The sequence below is a fragment of the Papilio machaon genome, chromosome 28 (genome assembly GCF_912999745.1).
Source record: "Papilio machaon chromosome 28, ilPapMach1.1, whole genome shotgun sequence".
Lineage (NCBI taxonomy): Eukaryota > Metazoa > Arthropoda > Insecta > Lepidoptera > Papilionidae > Papilio > Papilio machaon.
In genome coordinates, this window is record NC_060013.1 from 923,984 (window position 1) to 946,147 (window position 22,164).

General features: G+C 34.0%; 2 protein-coding genes across 4 annotated transcripts in view; both read right to left on the minus strand.

The window, feature by feature from the left end:
• Positions 1 to 771: 771 nt before the first annotated feature.
• LOC106715357 lies at positions 772 to 7,103 on the minus strand. Of its 2 annotated transcripts, none has more exons than XM_014508637.2 (6): positions 6,977 to 7,103; positions 4,793 to 5,290; positions 3,744 to 3,864; positions 2,347 to 2,477; positions 1,652 to 1,838; positions 772 to 1,017 (listed from the first exon to the last, which is right to left on the minus strand). In XM_014508637.2, exons 2-6 carry the CDS (start codon positions 5,288 to 5,290, stop codon positions 839 to 841), a joined length of 1,116 nt encoding a protein of 371 aa, XP_014364123.2. In that variant the 5' UTR covers positions 6,977 to 7,103; the 3' UTR covers positions 772 to 838. The 2 variants fall into 2 exon arrangements, with proteins under 2 accessions (XP_014364123.2, XP_014364124.2); XM_014508638.2 differs by lacking the exon at positions 6,977 to 7,103 and adding an exon at positions 6,743 to 6,828.
• Positions 7,104 to 10,653: 3,550 nt separating this feature from the next.
• The window catches only part of LOC106715356 (protein neuralized), a 33,628-nt gene continuing 22,117 nt past the window's right edge, over positions 10,654 to 22,164 (minus strand). For both annotated transcript variants that reach the window (XM_045684902.1, XM_014508636.2), the window contains exons 2-4: positions 12,938 to 13,110; positions 11,664 to 12,773; positions 10,654 to 11,273 (exon numbers count right to left, since the gene is read on the minus strand). In XM_045684902.1, coding sequence (XP_045540858.1) covers positions 10,815 to 11,273; positions 11,664 to 12,773; positions 12,938 to 13,110 — 1,742 coding nt within the window. In that variant the 3' untranslated portion in view covers positions 10,654 to 10,814. The remainder of the gene's footprint in view (positions 11,274 to 11,663; positions 12,774 to 12,937; positions 13,111 to 22,164) is intronic.

Consider the following 22,164-nt stretch of genomic DNA (forward strand, 5'->3'; position numbering starts at 1 on the left):
CATTGACATTTAACTTGTTCACTTAATTTCAGCTTTGAATTTAAACGAAATATTATTGGAATGTTTTTTTTAAAGTTATATCAAAAACATTACCAAATACAAGGCACATCTCAAAATCAGTGCTTTTTATTATATTTTAACCTAATTTAAAGCGCAAATATATACAAAAATATTGTGATGTTTATTCTAGCAACACTAAATATCATGCATTCATATATTCTTCAATATAAGTACGATTCAAGATTTCATTTCAATAAAAAAAAATGTAAAATTAAAAACGAAAAACTTAATCTGGCATTTTGTGACATTTTTCATTGATTATTGATTTAAATTTCTAATATATAATGTTGCCAGTGTATACTAAAATTACAAACTAAAAAAAATACTATCAATAGGTTTTAAAATTGCTGACAAAAAGTAGCTTAATTTTAAAATACTACCAATTATAATTGCCAGCATCAAAAATAAACAATTTTAAAAAAGTTGCCATCATAATTACATTCAATTTATAAGTTGCCAGCATTAAAAATACCGCCAATTCTTAAAAGTTGCCAGCATAAAAACTAACGATTTTAAAAAAGTTGCCAGCATTAAAAATACTGCAATTTCTTAAAAGTTGCCAGCATTAAAAATACTGCCAATTTTTAAAGTTGCCAGTATTAAAAACTATCGATTTTATGAATGTTGCCAGCATTAAAAATACTGCAAATTCTTAAAAGTTGCCAGCATTAAAAATACTGCAAATACTTTAAAGTTGCCAGCATTAAAAACTAAGGATTTTAAAAAAGTTGCTAGCATTAAAATATACTAAAAAAAGACAGTAGATTTAGGTAGATAATTAACTATTAGGTATACCTTCACCCCACGAACAGAACCAATTGTAATTAAACATAGCGGCGTAAGGATGTTTCCTCTTTTTGTGCAATCTGAGAGATTCCTCTGATGCATACCAGAATTGAGGATATTTATCGAAAGGATATTTTTCAGCCTCTTTCACATAAGGTTCCGATGAATCATCTGAAAATGAGAAATAACAGTTAAAAAAAAACTTCGGTTAAAGCGATCTTTCTTTGAAACCATAGTATATTTGAACGAGTTAACTAATAAGAGAATTGAATTAAATAAGAGATTTTGAGCTTCAGGTCATCTACGTAACTGAGCGTAACGATTCACCTACTGAGTGAATGACTCAATGTGTGATCTGAGAGAATGACACGTTTGAGCTGAGTGAATGACTCAACAACTGAGCAGAGAAAATAAATCAACGACTAAGCTGAGTGAATGAATCAACAACTGAGCTGAGTGAATTAATCAACGACTGAGCTGAGTGAATGACTCAACAAATGAGCAGAAAGAATGAATCAACGACTGAGATGAGTGAATGACTCAACAACTGAGCAGAGAGAATAAATCAACAACTGAGTGAATGAATCAACAACTGAGTGAATGAATCAACGACTAAGCTGAGTGAATGAATCAACGACTAAGCTGAGTGAATGAATCAACGACTAAGCTGAGTGAATTAATCAACGACTGAGCTGAGTGAATGATTCAACAACTGAGCAGAAAGAATGAATCAACTACTGAGCAAAGTAAATGATACTGACTGTACTGAATGAATGACTCAAGGATAGACTGAATGAGTACTCACGTGGCGGTAGACAATATAGACAGAATATCCTGTGCCGTCTACCCTCATGTGTCTCCAGGTGTTTCTTGTGATGCTTACGACGTGTTGACACATGAGGGCAACAAGGGCAGGGTATGGCCAGCTCACGAGGAACTGTGCCATGACGCTCTGCAGCATGAGTCAGAAGAGTTGACACCACTCGGTAACCCTGGAATTAAAGAATTACTGAATAAGTGAAATAAAAAAATCAGCCTAAAACCCACCCCAAATCTAGGTCCAGTCAAAATAAATCCAGCTGTTCCTGACATACAAAGTAAATATCTATATATATATATATATATATCTATCTATATATATAAAAGAAAGTCGTGTTAGTTACACTATTTATAACTCAAGAACGGCTGAATCGATTTTACTGAAAATTGGTGGGCAGGTAGCTTAGAACCAGAAACGGACATAGGATAATTTTTACCCCGTTTTCTATTTTTTATTCCGCGCGGACGGAGTCGCGGGTAAAAGCTAGTTACTAATATTATAAATGCTAATGTTTGGATGTATGTTTGTATGAATGTATCTCCGGAACGTCTCAACAGATCTTGATGAAATTTATCACAGGTGTAGAACACAATCTGGAAGAACACATAGGCTAATTAAATACGGACAAAGTCGCTGACATAAGCTAGTAAATTAAATAAACTAAATTCAATATAACTTACTTTAAAGCAATGTTCACATCTGTATGGAAAGTTCTTCCATTTAGGATTCTTCTTTCTACTAAACACCATCCTGTAGGGCTCCGCAGGAAACCAGTCCTCAGGGTCTAAATCTAACTCTACCACTTCCACACCTAAAACCATTCAGGAAAAGCATAAACAATACGTTTTTACATTTAAAAAAAAACTATTTATTAACCAAAAACGAGTATTAACAAAAGATATTTAAAAAAACCAGCTAATATATATTTTTCTGATATCATAAGATGGCAAATGAGCAAATGGCCACCTAAATTCGCCGAAATAGCGAGGTGACCGTTGCCTATAGACATCTGCAAATGCAAATGCCTACCTTTAATTAACGGAGAAGTGAACACACGGAAAGAGTATATTTCCCCTTCCTATGTGTCCCCTCCTCCAATAAATCCACTTCCTCTTTCCATCCTTTCCTTATAAGAAAACATTGTGAAGGGAAAGAGGACTAAAATGAGTCCTCCATCAGCACACTCATCAGCCTGTACTTGGAATTACTTCAACTTGACGTCTGTCTTCTGTATGTTTGTGGTATTTCACTGAGCGAGGACAATTCTTGCACACAACAAATATTGTTGTTGCGGGATCTACTATTGTAGAAGTTTGTACCAATATGTAATGTTTTTTTATGTATGATGTATGAAAAAAAAACTTTTTCTTTCTAATGCTGCCTACACCTTTTCTATGTAACTGTCAACCACCTCATAATTACTTTAACAAGGTTCAGATAATATTGTACAGATAGTTGCGAGTTATTAAGCCATCATTCAATCATCCATCATCTTCTGTTTCATCATCAGCTCACTATATGTCCCCACTGAGGATCTCGGAGCCTACCCTAAGTTAGGAATGACTAGGCCATAGTCAATGCTGGCCTAGATATGTGCAGCATCACAATGTTTTTCTTCACCGCAAAAAGGTCAGATAGGTGTACATATGTACATCGAAAAACACATTGGTTCATAGCAGGATTCAAACCCTGAACTTGCAAATTGTAAGTGCTTAACTCCTGAGGTCTAAGATCTATTTATCTCATTGACATTGAGCGAGGCACAAATTGCAACAGTTGTCTGGTTTCTACTACTATTGATTGTATGGATACTTGTATGAGGTCTGACTTAAAGCTGGAGTTCCCAAAGTGTAGATTTATGTACCAATCAAGTTATTTATCATCATCGAAAAACACATTAGTACATAGCAGGATTCGAACCTTGGACAAGCAGATTGCAAGTGCTTAATCCCTGAGTCAGAAGCACTCAAGTAATTACTTGATGGTGAAATGAGACATAAACCTGTCGGGAGTTCGAAATTAATTGGTGCCGTCACCTGACAACCATACATGAGTTAAGCCGTTCTCAATTACTTACCTGATGGTATTTTAACTTGTGGTATCTGTGGTTGTATAGCTTTTGTTACCGGAGCTGTCACTGTGGTGGTGAAAGTTGGATTGGTTGCTGCTAAAAGACTTGTCAGGATTGTGTTTTGTGCCTGAAAAAAGTATTTTAAACTGCTTAATAGAGGAAAAAAGTACAAATTCCAGCTGGATAGCATTAGAGTGGTAACTTATAGTTTTTTAAATTGACTACTGTAGGTCTGCGACTTCGCTTTTAATATGTCCTTAAACACCAGATTTCTACTCACAAAAACCCTTGGTGGAAATCATCAAGTGCAACTGCGAGGGACCCGGGATCTCCAATGGAACGCACCGGGCCCCTCTACATTTAGCTTCTGCACAACCCCAGGATATACTTCCTCGCGCCTACAAACAATTAGCAACACGGGACCACGCCATGTTGCCATCTTCCCGGGATTGGTGTATACAGCGATCAGAGCCCACCCCACAATTGCCAAAACCCCGAGGGATGTCCTTATACACCACTACTTTAATGTCAAAGTCTTTTTTGAGGTCTCCTTTAGTATTGTCATAACCCCTTCTATACCTTACTTTAGTGAAAGTTCAATTTTCATCTTTTATTTTATTTATTACTTTCTAATTAACTTACGGTCACTTATTATAATTCTGAAATATTATCCCACAGGAATATACGGGGACAGACAGAAAAAAAATTAGTTTCTTTAACACAGACGCAATACGTCATGTACAAGAAATATAAATTTTTCTTTAGATTTTTACACACAGACGGTCCAATTTTATTAATTGTATAGATGTAGAAGTTATAGATATTGTATTAGAGGAGTTATATTAACAACAGTAAAATCAAATAAATGTATACTAATATTATGAAGAGGAAAGACTTGTTTTGAATACGCTGCGAAAATACTGTGTCTATTTTAAAAATTCTTTCACCGTTGGGAGGCTACACTATCCCTGGGTGACATAAACCATAATTATTAATATATATTTTTTTAATTCTGCACGGACGAAGTCTAAGAATTTAGTAAAATTAAGATGTACCTGTAAAAGGGCTCCATTAGTTAAACTCTGTGACAGATCCACTTTAGGTTTCCTTTTATATCCTTTCGGAGGACCTCGTTTCTTTGCAATTTCCCCATTCTTCTTATATCTTATAATCTCACCATCAGCAGTCGGTTTGTGAACTGGCGTTATAGTTAATTTAGCTGGTAATGAATACCTACTATGCAAACTTTTCACCATATTAGTAGCTTGAAGATTACTAGTCGCAATCGCTAGGGGATTTGCTAAATTTAGTGGATTATTGACAAACTTCGGTAATATACTACTAGGTGATGTTGGGTATATTGATAATGATTTCGGTGGGTTGAAAGTCGGTATTTGGTATACTTTGAGGTTTAATGAGGAGTTGGCATATTTAGGTCTTTTCGTGTCCGGTTCATCATCACTCGATTCTGATATTGTTGTCATGGTCAATGGATCTTTATCTTTCGAGAATGGATCAGAATGTGATGGTTCCGTTTCTTGTATGCAGAACATCTGGAAATTAAAATAAGCTCTTAGTTACACAGTCCAACTTGAATAAATGAGATTCCAAGGACAGCAATATTTTTCTTTGTAACCCGAATTTCTCGCTTAAGGAGGTTGTCCATTGGGACTGGATTCTCGCTTATCTTGTTAGTGTTTAAATTATTAAGTACTAGCTTTTACCCGCGACTCCGTCCGCGCGGAATAAAAAAATAGAAAACGGGGTAAAAATTATCCTATGTCCGTTTCCTGGTTCTAAGCTACCTGCCCATCAATTTTCAGTCAAATCGATTCAGCCATTCTTGAGTTATAAATAGTGTAACTAACACCACTTTCTTTTATATATATAGATAAACTGTTATATACGTATATTGAAAAATATTTACAGAAACTCGACAACAACACAAGTCACACCTGTAACTCAGAGGGATTAGCAGAGCAATGCACCTGCACTTGTAACAAGATGCATTGTCTACCTTTAATTGACAGAAAGATAGTTACCCCTCCTATGACCAATCTACATCCCCTTTTCATCCTTGCCTTATAACAAAACTAGCTGTCGCCCGCGACTCCGTCCGCGCGCAGTTAAAAAATGGGGGGGGGGTATGGAAAATAGATGTTGGCCGATTCTCAGACCTACTGAATATGCTCACAAAATTTCATGAGAATCGGTCAAGCCGTTTCGGAGGAGTACGGGAACGAAAACTGTGACACGAGAATTTTATATATTAGATTGCGAAAAGGGAATGAGGATTAAAATAAGACCTTCAGCACCCACACTCTTTAGATGAAACATGGAATTACTACCAATTGAAGCCTGTCTTTGGTTGTGATATTTCACCAATTGAGTCAGTACATTCTCGCATATTATTTTGGGCTCTACCTCTTTTGTTCTGTTATTTTTATTGCCAAAACATTTGTTTACTATCATATTGTTATAAACTCTGATGATGATGAAATATGTTTATTACATTTTTTTCCAGTAAATTTCATAGTAAAGAAGGTATTTTGTTATTTACTTTATTGTTAGAACTACAGTAATAAGTTATTTATTAAGTAAATAGAATGTATTAAAATATTTTATTGAAACAAATTGTTGTGTGACTGTATTTGTACAGAATCTTTGAATAACTTACAATAGGATTTAGAAGAATAGAATTTTACTGTAAAATATAATGGTGAATGGTATACTATTGAATGTAACCAAGTTGTAATGATTTCAATTAAAATTGGGTGTGATTTAACCACAAAATTATGTATTACCAACATAACGGTAATTACGTAAAAACTCAACGTATGTGTAAAAAGTTTTGCGTACTGGTGAAGTTTTGTTTTATTTACGAAAAATAAATAGATCTAACATTTTGTATTTCAAAACAGAGGCACAGAAACCGAATTTATACTAATTTGATAGTTATAAAGCATCGTTAAAATAGTTGATATTTTTTACATATAAATACTTACGTTAGTTTCCAAATTCAGTTATAATGTTTTATAACGAAATATATACGATACTTTCACGAAAACAATACGAAAATACAATTCCGATCACAAAATGGCGCATTAAATTATAAAAGTAACGAAACAATTAGAGCTGTCTCATAAAATAACTGCACATGCCAGTAAAAACTTCACGAGTACATCGTTTAGTATAATTAAGTTATCAATAAATTTCAATGTTTTGACTGAACAACCCACCTTTTGCGATGCAAAACGTTATGAAAAACGAAATATAACACAAAAACACAGGATTTGGATCTATTTTAACTCAATTTGTATAGTTTGTTGAGTAAAATAAAAGCGAAACGTAAGAATAAAAGGTTATACTTCGTTTATAATAATAACAGAAAAGATCCATTCATCTGACGCTATAGCCGTGTGTGTTACCAGTTATAAAAAATCATATCTACTTTACGAAAACAACTTCTATTTTAAACTTTATTATAGCCGATTAAAGTTGAGATTTGCATAATAAATTCATAATTTTAGTAGCGCTTTCAGCGCTTCTAATTCCCTGTTTTAAGCACACGTATTTTGACAGTCACCACAGACAAGTATGTAGTTTGAAAGAAAGATTTTATTATCTGTTTAATTTTGCATCAAAAATAATTTTGATTTATAAAGATAAAAGATAATTCTGTTACTTTAGTTGGCTTGATTAATCCGCGCACTGTCCGCCTCTCAGTTAAGTTTTAAACCATCAAGAGAATAAATTAATTTTGAAAGCGCTAATAAGTTAGTACTACACGGATTCTAGTCTTAAAAAGTCAGTAAAAATCTGTTCTCATTCTCACTGATACAAATGTTGTATATTAAATTAAAACGCCATTTCCCATCAAGTGGTGACGAATGGCGGCGCCACAGTCGATAATACAATCAACAGCACTGCCCTCTACATAATAATTCAACCACTGTAGCCCAGTAGGGTAAGCAGAGAATACTAATTTTAGCAAAAATTATTCAGTCTAAGGTAAGGAAATGAGGAAAAAAACAGCAAAGTTTGTTTGATAATCATTTTTAATTGAAAACTTAACCTAACCTCCAAACGTCATTATCCAAAGACCGAACTTTTTATTAATGAACAAAAAAATAATAAATTACTAACGACTAGACGTGACGATCTATTATGACCGGACACAAAATAATAATTATTAAAAAAAATAATCAAAACAAATGAAGGTCATATCACATAATTATATTGTCGTTTTTTTAAATGTCAATGTAGACTTTCATAAATCAAAGTCTGAAAACATGCAGTGGAACATTTTTTTTATAAAATCGGAAAATTATACATTTTTAAAAACTCTAACAATATTGATGTTATTAAAGTAAAGTTATTGAATAAAATTAGTTCAAAAGACGAGATATTTGTTAAGTGTTAACAAGGTTTTTTAGGTATCTTGGTCTACATTCAGGACATTTAAAAAAAGACAAAATTATTTACAAAAAAAATCAACTAAAAGAAAATTTGGTTACAATTTGTCAGATCTAGTAGTTTTACAATTCAATAGACTGGTCACACTGTTTTGGTATAAAAGAGTAGGTTTTTTAATCTGTATCTTAAAATTAAAAATTTAAATAAATACGTCATTATTATTACATAAAAAGAGATTCTGTAAGTGAGCAATAAATGCTCCGATACAGAAATCCCTAAACTTATCTAAAATTCTTATAAATTAATTATAAAATTTTATAACTGGCTGCATACGTTTGGTTCAGAAAAAACATGGTAAAAAAACAAGCCTAAAACAGGAATGGTTATTAAAATTATCAATAGATATGTTGGGATAAAATGATATGCAATATTTTACAACGGATACGAATTTGAGCAACTTTTACATAAACAATATATTTGCGAATTTAAAGCTAAATTAAATCAGTGGTTCCCAACCTTTTTATATTAGAATTTTAAGATTTTAAAAATATTACCTACTTATATTTTACATATTAATTCATGTTACATATTTTAATAGTACACATCATTTCAAAATTACAGCATCAAGTTTATTTCGTAAAAATTATGATATAAAGAGAGAAATGATTTAAAATTAAAACACATAAGGTCTAGATAAATGCCGTTGGGAAGCACTGATCAATTGTATGGAATGTGGTTAATGAAAATTCCAAGGTAAAAAATCAGCTAAATTTATAAAAATCTAACATTCATATGGAAGATTTATTGATATTTTTTCGTAAATACTTAAACAGAAAAAAATTATGCTTCCCATTTATTAATTAGCAAACAGAAAGATGTCAGCATAAAAATAACTAGTACTTTTTTTGATACAATTGCAATAACAGCATCGATTGATCACCAAAATGAATAGAAAACGAACATCTTCGATGTATTAATCAAACTTAAAGAAGGTAGAAGAAAATTTCCAAATGTTTTGCATATATGAAATTAAGCTTTACCATTACAGGCACTGTAGCGTTCTTCTACGGGCCGATTTTAGCTAAATTTCCGATCAATGTGTGAAAATATTAGATACATAAATACTGCAATTTTAACAGTCATTTTGTCTGATTGGTAGTGGATTTTAAAAGTAATAAAAGGTTTGAAAAGAATTATCTATAGATAACAGTAGCTTATTGAAAAAAAAATTGTCTATGGATAATTAAATAAATAAGCTTGCTATGGAAATAGATGATATCATTCTACCCTCTTTAGATCCCATTTACACTAAAATTGTGACCGTGCGTGATTATTATAAAATGAAAGCTACAGTCGTGCAACGAATCGCATAGTGAAATAACCACTTACTATGTAATCTTGGAAGATTCATCAAGTACATTCTTAGGAACTGCCAGGATATAAGATTAAAAAAACTTAGATATAATTTTTAAATTATTAAATGCATTTTATTTTATCACTCAATCGCAATATATTGGACGTAGTTTGCAGCCTAAATGTGCTCTAGGCACTGACCTCTACATTCCACTGGACAGGCTATAAGACATGGTATTTTGTGCCTATTTGATTATCGCCATATCGGCGCTAACGGTAACGGTGGTGGAAAATTTAACTAGCACTTTTAAATCGGAGCCATGCAAAATCTTTCGCTTCACCACAGCAAACTATCCAGCGCGTAGTTATAGAGATCAGTGGTTCTAGGACATAAAGTTTAGGAACCCCCTATAGTTAAAACCCTAGCAAAACTACTAATAGCATTTTTATAGTTTTACAACATTAGAAGAAGTGTCACATTATAAAAAAATGTAGCATATTGTTATTGAATTTTAATAAATTTGGTAGATTAAAAAAATTGACTTGTTAAAAATTATGTGACATTCCATCTAGTGTTGCCATAACTAATATTTCAATAGAAAAAAATACTACAGCCTCGCATTATCAAACCATAAATTATAATTCATATATAGATAATAAATTCATAAACTTACATATGTTTTTAATATTATGCATTTGTCAAAGATCAATTCTTGCAAAGAGGTATCTATTTATAATTGGACATTTAAAGGTTAACAAACTCACTCAGTGTAATATAATGGCGACTTAAGAAGACCCTTAAATAACTCTGAATGTTCGAATTAATATATAAACTTTACAATTATGCAGTATTACATATTTGTCAGGTAAAATAAATTTTAATGTCATAAATATCATACTGGCAACCCATGAAAATTATAAACAACCGCCTTTAATAGAACCTCTTTATAATTCAAAAAATGTCATACAAAGAAATAAATAATGTCACGATAGCAAACAGTCGGGAAATACAGATATATTAAAAATTTTCCTTTTTCAACTACATTCATATACAAGTTCGCATAATTCTACCACATTTATATGTAAAAAATTGTATTTTTTTTTTACATATAAACATATAATTAAAATTATTATTTACACCATAACAACTACGTAAGGAAATATATTAGAGTCAAATTCAACATTCATCAACCGAACATATTTTTTTGGCATAAAATATTGGACATTCCCGCGCGCACCCGTCAAACTGACAGACGTCACTTTGACAGCTAAGGCAAAGGCGCGCGCGAAATTCAGCCACAAAACACATCAGGACTTATAAGTGCGGATTACATCTTTAATCTGTGCCCTACATAATGGACATTGACCCCCACCTTTCCCCCTCCATTGCTGTACCGCACATCTATAACACATACACATATGACCGCACATATAAAGTACACTATCAATAGGATTCTCATAACATATAGTACATTCAGTTCCAGTGAGATTACCTTCACCGATGACAGAGTAGATTGGTTGATGATGTGATGATGAAGGGATTTGTCGGCTTGTTGAAGGTCCATTTGGTATTCTTTCCATCCTAATAGGTTCAGAATGACCGTTAGGTATCTGTACTTGTTCGTTTACGTTATTCTGGCTGGTGGAGGAGCATTGTGCGTCAGTTCTAATTCTTTGCTGTTGATAGGACTGTGGTTGGGAGCAAGATGCCTGAGGTGGTATAGGTTGGAAGTTGGCTAGACACAGCTGTGATGATGTTTGGATCGGCTGTACAATGAAAAAGAAAACGTTAATTTATAGATATTAATAAAATATGAGTGTCTGTCTGAAAAAATGCAAATTTTTTAAATCTTATTCTGTCTATTCACAGGGCCGCATTTATTCCGGGTTATCTCTGGACCGGATGGATGGATGGATTTTGACCGGACTTTGACAAGAATATAGCTGATACACGCTATATAGGCGGCATAGGCTACGTTTTTCTTTTTTTTTTAATCCTGCGCTGACGAAATCGAAATCTAGTTTGATATATATTAATGTAGATAAAGAGAAGTACCAGGATCTCATAAGTATACATATATATGATTTATTCCTCATAAATTTCTGCAATTTTGATATACAAGTTTTTACTTAAAAATAAAGAATCTTTCAAATTACCTCAATATAATGAGCGCTGGTCAAAGTCAATCCCTGCTGGTTGGCTATATTCTGTCCATTGGTTTGAGGCGGAAGACTGACAACTAGAACAGTGCCTCCAGAACCCGTGGCTATCGGTGCTGCTGATCCCGCGAGGACCCTCAACTGCTGAGGCGGAGTCTGCGCTGGCACTACTTGAGAACTCAACATCCTAATCTTCTGAGTAGCCCCATAAATATCAACAAAAGCCCACAATCTTAACGTGTGGTCAACATGCATAACTGTCACAGGATTCGATCCATTTCTACTGACGCGTACTTCCCCGTCTACTGTCAAAGTTACCGCTAACTCATCACCTCTGCGTAGACCATTCGCCGCGTCTTTTCTAACAACCCAGTATTCCGGACGATCTAGTAACTGTTCAGCGTCGTAAGGTAAGTCTGCCGGACGTAATGTACCAGGATCGCAGGATGTCAACCCTATAGCAAGACTACCGGAATACGCTGCTTCAGTAGCCAATATTTGCACAACTATAGTCTGTCCTGGACGCATAGGACGTGCTGTGAACACATATCCTTGGCAGAATTCCGCTTCGATTCGTGCAGCGACACCTCTATCGTTCGTAAACTGGACGTTCCTACCTTTAGTTCTATGTAAACTGAGAGGTACCAACGGGTTCTGATATCTTGGTGCTGGTAAAGTTTCATCAACACTTAAAGACCTCATTTCACCAACTAATCTTTCATCTTCTGCAACTGGGCTTTGCGTTGCTCTTCGAACTTGGTTCGGTACTCTTGGGTCCGCGAATTGAACGGCTGTGCAGTTCCCGTATACATCTATGAGTGCCCATAGCGGACTCCTTGTATCAACACCGGAGAAAAAGAGTCCTTTATCTTCTCCGTTCATTCCGAAGTGAACGTCACCGGCGGAGTTGACGTAATAGTATAATATGTTGTCTTTTTCGCAGAACCTTTCGCCTAAAGCCTTGGCCCAGTTGCCGGGTTTATTGGTGAGATCGGGGCACGCGTATTTTGGTAATGCGTGGGCGAGGGTCGTGGGATCGTGTGTGGTGAAACCGAAGCGGATGACACCACTCCAACTGTTTGAGATCTCGACGAAACGTATGCATACCTGGAAGATAGAAAACGGGAATTTTAGATTTTTGTTCAACTAGTAAAAGCATAATTAAATATTGTCTCTTTATTACAAGATTCTTAACTAAACCTTGGCTACAAAAAATTTATTCTACTTTCATGAAAGGTGCTATTAAATTTTTCAAAGTACCAAATACTAACTTTTTCATTAACTCTAACTGGTCTTGCACTGAACGCAACACCTTTGCAAAATGATTCCACGCGACGTGCAGTGGACCCATCACGTGATATCCGAACATTCTCTCCATGAACCGCATGGAAGCTGAGCGGCGGAAGATTGTTGGGGGCGCCACCGGTGCACGAAGTACGAGGTACTGGAACAAATAAATTAAAGCTTAGACAACTGGCCATAAAGAAAACAAGCAGTGAAAAACTTTATAAGATAAACGAGGTCAAAATACCGTTCCATTAATAGATTGTAAAAGATTACCCAAAAGAATTCTGTAGACATTCCTAAAGAGTACCAATAAAGTTGTGTTGTCTTCCCACCATTTTTTCGAATTGAAATACCCCATCTTACTATATTACTAATATTATAAGTGCGAACGTTTAGATGTATGTTTGTTAAAAATATACCATTAACAAATTTACACTATCTAGAAGTAATATCCAAGTTGTATTTCGCGACAAAACATAACTTAAGTACAACGAATCCATTGTTGTTCCCCTCGGTTTATTTCTAAACGTCAAGATGGCGGAACCAAGATGGCCACCTGCGCGGCAGATGCGCGTGCAGCTTGCGTACGCGTGTAATATTTTCATACATTTCATAGTTTTAATTGGTGAATACTTGTTACAAATATGTGTGTTATTTCTTTGATAAGGCGACATTTTAATGTTGTACACATTCGTTCATTACTTTCAGTTATTTCTACTTACGTTTTTTAATTTATTTTTGCTGTATATTATGACTATTAAATCAAGTTAACATATTAATTAAAGATTTATTTTCTTAAATCAATTAACATATTTGTGTATATTAAAGTAGCTTTCTACCCGCGAATTCGTCCGCGCGGAATAAAAAAATAGAAAACGGGGTAAAAATAATCCTATGTCCGTTTCCTGGTTCTAAGCTACCTGCCCACCAATTTTCAGTCAAATCGATTCAGCCGTTCTTGAGTTATAAATAGTGTAACTAACACGACTTTCTTTTATATATATAAGATAGATAAGAAAACAAATTCGCATCATAAAATACTGAATAATAACGATTTCCATCAACAGCTCAGATGGATATTAAATAATTAAATTCTTTAAATAGAAAAGTCTTCTAATTCCAAGGATAGAACATTGCTCTGAAAATAAAAAATACGTCCGCCCTAATGGGACCCTATCCACTCTCCATCGACCAAGAGGAACAACCCCATTGTAAACGCACGTGCTGGTTCCGGAATCGCTGCCAATGTGAGGCGGGAAGTTATCATTGTATTTTAAGCGCCAATTTCAAGACGCCATCTTGAAACTATGATATTCGATTTGACAGTTACGTTCGGATACTTTTTTAAAGTTTTTTTTTTAATCTAAATAGTAAACATGAACTGAACGATCTAAATTAATATTCGATTTCCGAAAATTATTTTAATTTTGCATGTAACGGAATACAAATTCGATTCCTTTGGCTATTTCTTTATTTTATCTACGCAGATAAAAGCCAATCGATCTTATTTTCACTTTAACATATCACAATATGACAATGATCGGCGAGATGACGATGATTTATCTCCTTAAATCTCTAGCCGTCATTTAAATTCACTCCATTGTTACAAAAGATCTGTAAAAATAATTTAAATCTAAATACGAAATTTAAAACTTGATCTTAACAAGATGGGGGGCGTTAAACACCAGGTGCAAAAGTTAAAGGTGGGGGACGCCATGATTTAGGGGCTTATTTCCGGCGGATGTAACATGGCTTACCTTATGTTATCTAGGGGTAGGATGGGGGTGGTAAATCGGAAGTAAATTGTATCGATTTTTTTTTTTTGAAAGAAAAGATGATATTTTTGCAATATCACACATTGTGGGAAGAGAAAGTATTCACTACTTATATTACTAGCAGTTGCCTGCGACTTCGTCTGCGCGGGATTAAAAAATCTAGTACTAATAAATAACGAAAGTATTTTTCAGACAAACAAATCTTTCGTATTTATAAAATTGGTAATAGTTTAAATAGATTTTACATTTCTGTTCTTTTTTTTTCATACTGCAGATTGCTGTAAATTTAATACAATTACCAGGAATGCAGAAAAGGACATGGATATAAATTTGGGATAGTGTTGCCAGTACGCTGTGAAGTTACGCAAGAAATACATAGTACTCTAGTGGTAAATGTCACTGCTGACGTCAGCAAGTCTTCCTGATGCGACAGACATCCTAAGTTTAGACCTAGATGACGTCAATGACGGTCTAGATCTCGAACGGGAGCAGCAGCTATGCGACAAACTATGAGACAACGAACCTATAATATAGAGATTAGAAGCCTAGAGCTAAACAAGACCTAGGTTTAATTCTAACATAATTACTTCCGCACTTTTTTTGTGCGGCTGTTTTATTTACCAGGAATGCATAACTAAAAGGAGTTTTAAGGATTAGCTGATAAAATGTACCCAAGAACCTTCTTACCAAGTCGTTAGTGAACAAATCAGTTGAAATTAATGTGGGTTTCCACTGTCGAAACACTTGTAAAATATAATCATGTTTTTTGTAGTGAAATTTCAGGGTAACTTGGTCGTAATATTTCAAAATACCAGGACATAAGAAGCTTGCTGGAGTTATTAATACAATCAACTTTGTTCAAAGTGAATTAAGAGCGGAAACATGTTTACGCTTAGATGAACATAACCACATGCCCGTATAGTAATAGATACCTACACATCCTCTTTTGTAAAAGGGATGTGTGGCGAACTGCGTCTCCGGCGAATCACAGCGTTTATAGACCGACAAAGTTATAACCCGACGGTCATTATTATAACTTAAGTGCACTAGCTACAGATCTCTATAAAAATATTTGTAAATGACAGCTATTGCTTTGTTCCGAATAAAACGCGCCTGTTGAATTTCCTGACAATAAATTCTATCTCTGCTCTTAGTATCCTCACCACCGCTACCAACCACAAGCGACTCAATCGAAAATCAAATACAGTCAAAATCTGTTATAACGACATCGAAGGGACTACTCATATTGAGTCGTAAAAACCGATAGTTGTAACAACCGGTGACAGGTATTAATAGGAAAGATATGTAATAACATTCAGCATTTCAGCAACAATCAACATTGATTTTGGTCAATTTAACCGGTATGTTGTTCTAAACGATGTCGCTATAAACGGTTTTGACTGTAGGCACAAAATACTAGGGCTTATAGCCTGTCCATGTATACAGGTCAGTGACGCTAGCTCATTAGCGACCCCCTCAATGTCACAAAATCCTTGTCGTGGTGTAGCTTTCTTGTCATGTCTTGTAGGTCATAAGTAGGTTTTACATACTGTCCCACATTACCAAGACAACAGCGCCTATTAAATCAGCTCAGAATTTTCTGTTTACTTTCTTATATTTAATACTTGTTACTTGTTTCTGTATACTCTATAAGAAATTTATCGGTTTGCACAAAACCATCCCCTATACTCTAACAATGCGCACTTAATTATCTTCATCCCCTTGAGAGACCGCACATGTTAGGGGATGAACGCGTGGGTGTAACAGAAATAGATTGTCGGGGAGTGTTTACGAAATACAATCTTCTTAAATAAGATTAAAATAATATATAATAATCTATATCTATCTTAATATATATAAATCTCGTGTCACAATGTTTGTCCTCAATGGACTCCTAAACCACTTAACCGATTATAATAAAATTCGCACACCATGTGCAGTTCGATCCAACTTGAGAGATAGGATAGTTTAAATCTCAAATTATAGTCGCAATTTTAATTTATTGCTAATTATTTGTCTGTTATTATTTGACAGTCACAATTATCTGTTAACTCCAAATGATGCTAACAGATGTCGATACCTTTCGACTGGGTTGAGTAAGTAATCAATAGATGGCGCTGCTATGGTAAATCTACGAACGTGTCATATAAGCTTATTAACTGCGCGCGGACGAAGTCGCGGGCGACAGCTAGTATATATATATAAAAGAAAGTCGTGTTAGTTACACTATTTATAACTCAAGATCGGTTGAACTGATTTAGCTGAAAATTGATTGTGAGGTAGCTTAGAACTAGGAGACGGACATAGGAACTTTTTTATCTTGTAGTTTATAGGAACAAAATACATACAGACGTTTTCATTCGAAAATTTCTTGTACTAGGATATCAGGAATTAGAAGGAGGTACATTCTGCTTATACTCTTTGTTTACAGGCTTATTTATACTATGGCTTGTTTATAAATAGCCAGATACGTTCCGTGAATATACTTAATCCAGACATATTGGATCATTGAACTTTACTTATCTATTAAAAGCACATGCTTTTGAGAATTATTTCTCGTTGATTTCTAAGATATCGTTAGCCCTTTCATTATCTTTGACAAAACAGAGATAACATATAAAATTCTCGTGTCACAGTTTTCGTTCCCATACTCTTCCGAAACGGCTTGACCGATTCTCATGAAATTTTGTGAGCATATTCAGTAGGTCTGAGAATCGGACAACATCTATTTTTCATTTTGTTTTTTTTTTTTTTTTTTTACTGCGCGCGGACGGTTTCGGGGGCGAAAGCTAGTTAATTATAATTTTCTTGTTTCTTATTAATTAATTATAACTTCTTTTAATTACAATTTAAGACATTGAACACAATTAGTGAATCAAGTACCAGGGTTTTATAAATTCATAGGAGACATTTCAATTTAATAACTTAACAACTATAAAATGTCTCCATCTCTCATACTCCTTCAAAAAAATGAGAGCAATATATTTTTATAGGAATGCTTCGACAGTGTAAACCAACGTTTAGATTTGACATCATTTCATTCAATAAAGATTTCATTGAATTATATATTCAATCTATTTATATCGTGGGTGGGCAGATGTAGGTTTGCGTGGGCAATATTATTTGAAGATGACTTAAGGTAATAGGATTGCATAAGTTTAGTATAGATGATGTGTTTCTTACTGTTTCAACTGCCGTTATACTGTGACATATTGTTGTCAGTTTTTCCAAAGGAAATGTGAAGGTCAGTACGTTTTCATAGTAATAGACCGACAAAGTTATGTTACCCGGTGACTTATTAAATCTTAGAAACAGTACAAAAGCATTTAAGAACGAAAATCATTTTACGAAAAATAAATACCATTTAAGAGACTAGGTCTGCTCTATATACAGCGCCATCTGTGTTCCCAAAGTAGTAATAACACTCCTAAGGGATAACCACCCCAAAGTAATCCCATTGGAGCGTATATATTAAATGAAATTTTCTTTTTAAATCATATCAAACTGTTCAAGTTGGATTTCAGATATTAATAAAATAAAAAAACTCATTCATTTCTTAATGAAATGTACATAATATAAGCGAGAAAAATTAATACTAGCCAGACGTCTATGAGTACGGAGAATTTTTTTTATTGTGAAGGACCACTGACCATAGAGTACCGAGGTCGACTACCTCAGAACCATAGAGCATGTCGAAATATATAAAGCGGAACAAGCCACCAAGCAACGGTTTTTATGGCCTATAACAATTATAAAATTTAGACTCGCATCAACTTTTCATGCACGATATTTCATCGATTTGATGAAATCTGATGAACTTCGATCTTAAAAATACAAACGACATTTTTATATCACGACGTCAAGAAAGACTAATCCTACTTATTAATATTATAAACTAGCTTTTACCCGCGATTCCGTCCGCGCGGAATAAAAAAAATGCACACAAGATAAAAAAGTTCCTATGTCCGTCTCCTAGTTCTAACCTACCTCCCCATCAATTTTCAGCTAAATCAGTTCGATCGATCTTGAGTTATAAATAGTGTAACTAACACGACTTTCTTTTATATATATAGATGCAAAAATTTGGATGGATGTTTGTGGATGTTTGGAACAGATTTTATTTACAGCCTTGGAATAATGAATAGCCTATGTTTTTTAATACCTGAACGAAGTTATATGCAACATATTTACGTATACAAGAACAATAGAACATCATTTTACTGTGAATCGTTTCGAAACAAAGTCTTATTTATGACCTAAATTCACCCTTTGTGCTAATTTCAGTCTAAGTACCCATTAATTTACGTCCTTGATTTATAATTCGCAAGCCAAATCACCCCTTGTCCCTTTGTCTTAAGAGTTATTTTTGTACGAATCAATTCGTATTACTCACACGTCTTAACACATACAAAATCTTGTTTTGTTTCTTTGTTTGTACATATCTTTTGAAGTCAATTAGTATGTCTGTTTGTTTGTTGCTTTAACAAAGTGACTTTAGTCAACAATACACGAAGTCTCGATCGAATAATTAAACTACGACTCTCGGTGAAATCGATTCGGTTTTTTTTTATTTATTAAAGATGGCCATGTGCATTAACCATAGATTAAAAAAATCACAGATTATAAAATTTCAGTAAAAAGATATTTTAATGCGATGTGCTCTTTACATTACCCTGTGCATGGAGGGGGTAGGCAGAAGCACGGAGGCGTGACGATCTAAAAAGCCACGATGCGTATCTTAACTGCGTCTACTTTCAATAAATAAAAGAGATAGTTTCTAGCTTACGTATGCAAGACAAGGATGAAAGTATTTTTTATAAGAAATAAAACGTTAGAGTAGTTAATTTGTTATATCATCTTGACTAAGGAAGTACCAGGACATCAAAAATCATAAGAGTAAAGTAGAATTATTATCGAGCCTCATTTTTCTTTATTTTATTATTATTGTAAGGTTACTTGTCAAAAGTCTTTATAAATTCCCGCTTAAAATAAACAAAGATGGGGGCGCTATTGTTACACGTCTTGTCTATGCATTTGCGGGGGAGTGTTGTCAGAGTTAATGCACTATTTCCGTCACAAATGTTCACACATGGCCGTGACCCACGGGGATTGTGTGGGGGTCCTCGGTTTATTTGTGGTTCACGATGTTATTTAAGAAAGAAACGGGGGCAGGACTATAAATATTTGTGTCATTGTTCTCCTACGCGTTGATCTGTTTTTTTTTTTTTACCTAATTTAATTGTAATACCAGGCAATCATAACTGCAGAAAACTAATTCATTTAAAAATCTGTCATTGTCATACAATGTTACCAGGGCACATGAAAGTAGAACAAAATGAAATCACAAACAAAAAAGTAAACAGCTCGTAATACAAGACATACCGTCAAACTGCAAACCACGGACTGGATGGTCAGCGCCGGATGCGTGATAGGGATGCCATTGCATAAACATACCGAAAATACCAGCCACAGATTAAAAACATATTTAAATGTAATAACCATATTTTATAGTCATTTTATGATTTCCTGGTACTTCATTTAAAGTAATATTAGGATTATTCTGCAACTAAAGGCGCTGTTATCATGGTAAGTTTTGACGGAAAATATGTTAAAACATAGCAAGACGACAAGGATTTTGTAGCTTTTAAATCGATAAGTAGCTTTTGAATTTTATTTATTTATTATTTCCACTGAAGCAAATAATTGTCGGTGTTAGTTAAAGCAGGTACTATGTCTAGTCTATTTATTTTTTTATCTATGACAGCTACACCTCATTACAAGATCATTCAAAATCATTTCTTTAAATGAAATGACGATTCTGGAAATTTTATGTTCCATCTATGACCCGTAATTTGGTAGCGCGTGAGAAACTTTCTTTAACGTGTTGACTAATTTACAACGCCATTCAAACATTACTAAGACATCATAAAAATAAAGTTTAGAAACTATAAACTAAAAATTAAAATAAAAGCTTTTATAAGATAGAAAAACTATAAAAAATACTTTTTTAATGTTCCTGTTCGAAGACAAAAGCTTCATACTTATTCAGCCAAATAAAAACCCGTCTTTTAAAAATGTTAGATTCGTCACTTACATGAAGTTCTAGATTACTGCCAGCCCTAAGCACAGATAATAGCTAGGTCACAAAAAAGTCAAAAAGGTGGTCGACGGTTAAATATAACCTCGATCCGGATTGATAGTTAACAATTATCTTTAACGGTACCCATTACTTGTTTCCCACGTTCAGACTTAGAGAATTGACGACTATTTTTTTTTAAAAAGACACTACATTTAAAGTTATGATGTCCTGGTAGTTACTTTATGATTTTACTCTATTTTAAACGGTTAAAAATGGTTTAAACTATGACAGCGTGTCTCCACTGTATCACAACAATATTGCCATCCCTTTTACTCTCTTAGAAAACAAAAGATAGCAATAGTGAGCATATGTCTTAACATCTAGAACATTACAGATTCGAACCCAAATAAAAACTGTGACAATTTAGCCACTAAACTATAACGAACAGACCACACAAAACAAATGACATAACACCGTGAGAGAACATCTGAACAACATTCTCAGTAAATACGCGGACAATCAGCCTAAATAACGTATCAATGTGCTACACAGTAAGCTATGCTTAAGATATACAACCAGGATTTAAATTTTTAAAGTTGGAGTAATTAAAAAAAACTATCCTATCCGTGAATTAAAGTCTGAATTCTTGTTAAAGAACATTATTTTTATCTGTATTTTCAAACTTATTGAGGACATCTTACTAATATAAATGCGAATGTTAAGATGGATGGATGGATAGATGACCGTTGTGTACCTCTAATTAGTAATGAAAAAGAAAACTTTAACAGGCCCTTAAACAGACAACAAAAGGATAAAAGAAAAACAAACCTTTACCGTCGACTAACATAGTCGTTATAACAGCTAATTAACTGTTATTTCTTAGCTATCGCTACGCTATAAATATAGCTGTATACAAATGCATTAAACCAGTCTGACAAGTTATATATTTTTAAACGGTTAACTTCGTGGGAATCGATTCACTTTCAAGCCCTTTTGTTTTATATACAGTTGAACACAGTTATTAAATTTTTTTATACAGCGGACAATATTTAATTGCTTGGGAAAAATGATGCCCTGACACTAGTTAGTGTGTCTATTGTTTATAGTTTTTGTGATTGTTTTTATTTTCATGTATGAGATTGAAAGACCGGCTACAAAGTGAGGACCGAAGAAAGTATGGATGGATAAATTGTGTGAAAGATTTTATACGTAAGGAAGGGAATTCCGACATGACGGTATAGAGATGTATGGTAGAGTACTGTGCCGACACTACGAAGGGAAAAGGACAAGGAACTTTTTGTTACCAGGAGGTCAGCAAGGAAAAGTAGTTATGCTAATTATTATTTCAGTGATCTTA